This window comes from Nipponia nippon, unplaced genomic scaffold (assembly GCF_047370975.1).
Source record: "Nipponia nippon isolate SJK-2023a ecotype South Korea unplaced genomic scaffold, ASM4737097v1 scaffold_8, whole genome shotgun sequence".
Classification (NCBI taxonomy): Eukaryota; Metazoa; Chordata; class Aves; order Pelecaniformes; family Threskiornithidae; genus Nipponia; species Nipponia nippon.
The window spans coordinates 48,139,914-48,146,443 of NW_028262402.1; the positions used below are offsets into that span (position 1 = coordinate 48,139,914).

The 6,530-nt window shown below is 38.9% G+C and overlaps 1 protein-coding gene across 1 annotated transcript in view; it reads left to right on the forward strand.

Annotated features, from left to right (window-relative positions):
* Positions 1–3,847, forward strand: part of PGM5 (phosphoglucomutase 5) — a 75,514-nt gene extending 71,667 nt beyond the window's left edge. Inside the window, exon 11 of the mRNA XM_087741611.1 lies at positions 2,255–3,847. Within this exon, the coding sequence (XP_087597737.1) occupies positions 2,255–2,344 (90 nt within the window). The 3' untranslated portion in view covers positions 2,345–3,847. The remainder of the gene's footprint in view (positions 1–2,254) is intronic.
* The last annotated feature ends 2,683 nt before the right edge of the window (positions 3,848–6,530 follow it).

A 6,530-nucleotide genomic window follows, 5' to 3' on the forward strand; every position in this document is an offset into this window, starting at 1 on the left:
TGTTAGATATCTGCTTGTTTGATGTATTTCCTGATATGAATAATCATTCCTACCAGTTATTTTTTTTTAGCAGTGTAACTTCTACCTGTTATTACTAAAGCAAAATTCTGATTTAAGTCAGTTCTGTTAATTTTCAGTTCTTAAATTTTATCTAAAGGATAACATGCCATATGTCCCAAACAGTTTCCAAGAGATAAATATGTTATTAATGTACAGAGTGATTGCAATTGCCGTTTTGAGTTGACATGTTAACAGTAAACTTTTACAATTTCTTAAGTAGAAAGAACCATTTGAAAAATACTTTTAAATCAAGATGTCTTTAAGATATAGAAGTCTTTCTAGAGTCATATTAATTATAAATGATTGCTGGCTGGGATTTTTCTTTTGCAACTGAAATGTAAACTATTCATCGCAGAGATAAAGGAGTTTTTAAGAGGCATATACGGCTCTAGTTCCTTATTATTCTGCCCTGCTCTTTGCCATTGCGAAGAGAATGCACTTTTGTTTCTTTTGCATCTGCAGGATGAAGAAAGTGTAGTTAAATTGAAGTGTGAGAGGACAGAACTAAAACAGGACTTCCTCTGTTGAAAAGCTTGATTGTAACAAGTAGAATATTTAGTAGTAATTGGAACAACTTGGCAAAAGAGCACCAGATAATTGTTTATGTAAATGGCTGTCACATAAACTCATTTGGTTTTGTGTTTTGTTCAAAGCATTGTGTAGAGTTTTGTTTGGTTTTGTTTTTTTCCTTCAGAGTGCATTTGTTGCTTAAGAAAGCAGGGTCAAGTAAAGTTGGTCAGTAGGGTTGCTTTTTAAATTTTCCTGTGCTTTTTAGATTATATAAGGAAGGGCTTTCTTAGGGGAGTGCCAGAGGGACTTCAGATGCTTTGGTCTTCTTTCAGTTCTCCTTAATCCGTGTTGCTGGAGGGAAGGAATGATAAGGTCCAGACCTTATAAATTGGCACATTTTAATATTTACTTTTGCAGCATTTGCCCACAGATGTGAATTTGTGCACCACATATTAATCTTCTCTAAGCATGTTTGGCTTTAATGGACTTGTATTCTGCTTCAATGATTTATCAGTAGATAGGTATCTACAAATATGGAGCTTTTTGAACAATAACATTTCAGACTGCTCACACTTGTGCATAACTAAGTTTGATCATAAACTCACTTGACACCAATGGCATTCATGGTGTTATTCCATGACTCTGCCTGCACAGTTAGTTTGTCTCCTCACTCTTTTGGTTTAACTGTCTGACCATTTGTATAAATAAAGCAAACACCTCATACTGTCGGAAACTCTTAGGTGGCTGAAATGGATTCAAAGTATTGATTCTACTAAGATTATTAAAAAAAGATATCTGTAAATTTAAGCTCTCCAGAATTACTGTTTTGTTTGATTTGATTTTTAAACCTGACAGGTTTAAAGCCAGAATGTAGTTTACTTGAAAGAGGCAGCAGGGGGAAATGTTTGAGGGTCAGAACATTACCTTACTAGTTTGGTAATCAAATACATGATTCCTGAAAAGAAGGTTTTCACACAAAACTCAGCTCTGCCGGTTTATCTTTGCATATCATTTAATTAACTGAGAGAAGATTCAGTTGCCATTTGTGTTTTACTTGGTTTTCATGTGGTACTATCATAGTTGTTATCTGCATTCAGCCATCTGGGCAGTTTCATAAATACGACCATTTAATAAGGTCTGTAGCCTGAAACTTGAGAGTTCATGTTGCTTCTGTTGGAATTTATCCTATTCAATACAATTACAGATGGTATTACTCAAAACACACTTTTGTGATTCCTGTTAAGGTAATTGTTACAGTACGTTCTGCCTCCAAGCTTCACAGATTAAGTGTGTATAGGAAAAAAATTTCATCTACATGGCTTCCACTCATAAGAATAGAAATAATTCTACTTTTGTGATTTCTAGATTGTTCTGTACATCAGATTTCGCAAGAGCTCCACGATTCCTCTTACATAGAGACATTATCAGTATAGTGTATTTATTGTTTTCTCTTTTCTGCATAGCTTAGGTATACTCAGTGTAACACTTCACAAACCATATGCTCAGCATGATACTTCATTATATCAAGTATGACAATATAGACTGTGTAACTGTGTCAGTGTTTATTATTATTTAATGATTTACTATTATTATATAATACTACGATTAAAAGGGGGATTTATAAATATAAGATGCCTGTTGATATTTCTGCTTTATGTAATTCAATGTATTTCTTCCTCTTTAGGCTGTGCTGAGTCCTCTTATAGCAATCGCACTGAAAATATCTCAGATTCATGAGAGGACAGGGCGAAAGGGACCCACTGTCATCACCTGAAGCCACAGAAGAGTGTTAAACCAGGGCCAAAAGAGGAACAGCAAGGAAGAGACAGGACCTTGCTGAAACATGTTAGCCATTTGTGCCTTGTATGATTTTAAAAGTTTTCTTGGGGATAGAGGTAGAGGGGGAAGAAAATTCAATATAACATTGAGCATATTCATTTGCATTGATCTCCAAATACAATAGTGTATTGACTTCTTTGTTTTACCTGCAATATCTTAATTTCAGATAACAATATAACCAAAGAAAGAGGCCTTAACCTTCACTTGTTGTCAGCAATGTGACAGAAAAGGAAAACTGCTTGTTTTTGAATGCTGTGATAAAGGTTGGGGAAATTTCAGTTAGGGAGAGAGAGGGAGGAGTTGCAAAGCAAAGACATGCTTGGTCAATATTGTTTGGGATCCTTGTCACCTTCTTGTTGGTTTACGAAGAGGTATACAGACCATGTCTGAGGCATAAGGGCTGTATACTAAGCTTAGCAAAGGGTGTATTTCCTCACCTGACACCACTCCTCCTCTCCTGTCTCTCCCATTGCTCACAGATGCATGCTGGCAGCAGTGTTGTATACACACTTGCACATGCTCCCAAAGAAGGGGTTATCCCATATTTTTTTTTTTACCCCTGCTTTTAAAGCATATCAATGTGACTTGTGCCTTTAGATTTTCCTGATTTTTTGACTCTTTGTTTTATTTCCTCCAAAGGGAGGCATTTGTGCTACAGAAGCTGATTGTGTCCTTCCAGCAATATGTCGGGTGTGGAATCTGGCTGTTTTTTGCAATATTCCTCATATCAGCAGATGATATTGGTGCTTACTGTGTTTGAAAGGTAATCACTGCAAGTTCAGCAATTTTTCATGAAGGAGTTATTATGGAAGTTTTTTAAGTATTTGGAATACTCATGATCCACTTAGCACAAAGTGGTAAGCAAAGCATGTAGTGAAGAGGAAATGAAAACAAATGCGAATTAATTAAATAGAAATACTTGTCTGATTCACCAGCTGGATGCAGTTTCTGTTAGATTCTTTGTAACAGTGGATGATGGAATAAAAATTTGGGGAGTGCAAAGAGATGTCCCGGCATAGGTCTGAGAAGGATATTGGGGATATGGACATCAGCATTTTTCTGCTTGTGAAATGATACTGCAGTTTTAGCTACAATACTGTGCTCTGAAGAAGAACACAAACACTTTATGCATGTGACTTGTTTGAAAGCTTTGCTTCCTTGGGAACAGTGTGGTCACTTGTATCATTTGTCAAGGTGGCTTGTGCAACTTGCCTCTTTGCAGTGTGTTTCAATTCATTGTGGTTGTCGAATTTTAGTGCAATTTATATAATATTGCAGCAAAGGAAATTGTTTTGATTTCTTTCAACACTTCTGTCAAAAAATTGCTATGGCACTTAGTGCACAATAAAGAATAATGCTGTATTTCTGTCTTAATATGTAATTGTGGACAAGACACACTGCACTTTCAAGCATCCTAATAAAACTGCCTTTAATACAATTACATTATCTACTTAATTGACTCTAAACAAATGAGGTACTAATGTTATCACATAGTATTCTACCTTATCGTTAAGTATTCCCATAAACTAAAAGAGATTTTAAGGCTTTATTTCTTTTTGTAAAGATTTTTTTTGGAGATGACCATGGCATTCTCACAGTTTGGACATCTACTTTTGAATGTAAGAATATTTATCTTGACAGTAACCTTGTTTATCTAATCTTTCATTTTTCTTATAGATCAAGCTCCTCTAGATGCAGGATAGTAAGCTCCTAACTAATGGATCACACATGGTCAAGCATAGACTAGATTATGACACTTAGTTCAAATTACTGGACGGCATGAAAGAGCGTTCTGAAAGGCAGTCGAAGAACATCTAAAATCTCTTACATGTTTTCTGACAATGAAATAACTTTCGATCACATGGTGAACTAGGTAGTAATAGTACCAAGTATCCCATTTGCCAAGCTTCTGGGACTGGGACTTGCACTTTGAAAAGTAAGATGTACTGAAGCCAGGTGTCTTTCAAGATGCAGTGGGAAGACGCATGAGGAACAAATCAGGACTGTGGAGAAGCATACTTGTGCTTTTATCAGAAAGTCACTGGAGCACTAGCTGCAGTAGATGGCAGTCTGTTTTCATGAAGGCAGGTTTCATGAACAAAGGATATATTTTAAAATCTCAGTACTGATTTGTCCTGGCTTCAGAAATAATAGTTGTGCCTCTGTACCGAAATGGAGAAAAGGGCTGTCTGTGTGTGGTTTTGAATAGCTGTCAAACAGCAGGCTTCCAGAACTAGCCTAACCCCAAATCCACTCACCATCCCTTCTTTATGATGACTGGTGATATTGCTAAAATGTAACAGCTGTTATTTTACACCAGTTAATTGCTTTTCTCTGCAAAAAGATGAATAAAACTTTGTAAGGCTAAAGTACACTGTATATCTTTATATCTGATGTGTTTGGGGAAGGACAGTAGCCATAGCGTCATAAAGTGTGCTGCTTTTCATGACGTCTGTTACTTATTAACATGAGAGATGAACGCTTGGAAAAGAGCAACATATATGCACTTATACAAAGATGCAAGGTTTCTAAAAACAGACCATACATCTAGCAGAGGGAAAACTATTACTAATACTGTTTGTCTTATCACAGTGTCTAGGCGCCATGACAGAGACCCAGACCCTTTTGTGGCTATTGTTGGATAAGCAGTTTTATCAAGTTTGGAAATTGCAAGATTCCTGTGTTGTTCAGCTGTGATTGCACTAACATTTACTTGGACAGTAATTCTGTTTCCCAAAACCTCAGATTTTTCTGTACCCAGCAATACAAATGTCTGCTTCCAGCAAGCTGGAGGAAAAGGAGAAAGAGGAATTCCGAGACACCAGTGAGAAAGAGAACAATTTCAAGGTGCATTAGCAGAGGGCTGACCAAGACAAGGCTTGGGTGAGCCCCAGGAACAGAGAAGGAGGCAGCAGGTGACAGAGAGGATTAGGAGAGGACAAATGGCTGGATCAAACTGGAAAGAGAGAGATGTGATAAAAGAATACTAATAGCACACCAATGGATTTGAGAGAGAGAAAGCGAGAAAAAGCAAGTAAAGGTGGGAAAGGAGCATAGTCTAAGAATGATTTAATAATGTTCAATATTAAAGAAAACTGTCTATAATATCTGTTTAATGACAGTGTATTGTAGTAACTGCTCTCATGATCTAAGATAAATTATAGTCTGCACTAGGGGGAAATAAGGGCAAATTTGGCACAGTATGAATTGGTGACTCTGACATAACTTTAACAGTTTACAAAAACACAACAGCTGAGACCAGATTACTGAAAATGGTGGAAGAGTGTAGTGCCAATGTGACTAGAAGCAGCAAATTGTTTGGCGTAGTCTCATTGGGGAGCATGGCTGTGGCTTTTTACCACACAGGCTTCTAGCATCGTCTCTTTAGCATCATGTGGTTTGAGCCAAGTCATAAAATACCAGCAAATTCACTTGCCAGCACAGCTAAATGGTTATTGCATTTTACCTTGGGAGAAGTGCCCTTCTGTAAGAGAGTTAGTGGCAGGATGAGAAGCACATTGTGTTCAGAGGCAATTTGGAAGGCAGCAGTACTCACCTGAACCACGGGATGACAGAATCCTTGAGGTTGGAAGGGACCATCTAGTCCATCAGGACTAGGATCACCTAGTCCATCCCCCAGCTCAGAGCAGGGTCAGGTAGAGGAGGTTGCCTAGGACCATGTCCAGTCTGGTTTTGATTATCTCCAAGGGTGGAGACTTCACAATCTCTCTGGGCAAACTGTTCAAGTGCTTGACCACTCCCATAGCAAAAAACCGCAAACTTTCTTAAGTGTCCAGATGTAATTTCATGTGTTTTGGTTCGGCAGCAGAGCGCCCTAGTGCGGTGCACAGTGGGGCTTCCCAAACCTGAGGAGCCGCAGGGGGAGCCGAGAGCTGCCAGGAGCCTGCAGCTCGCGGCAGCGGCTGACAAGACCTGGGCGGGCCCAGGAGCAATGGTGGCCAGGGCCCCCCTCACACGTATAAAAGAAGCCCTTAGGGAGCGCTGGCGACCAGGAGCGCTGCCAACAGGGCGGGCAAACAGCGTGCGGCGCGTCAACAAGGGCATGGCGCCGCTGTTCGCGTGGAAGGATGTGCAGGGGGGGCGCTGAAGCCCTGCCAGCT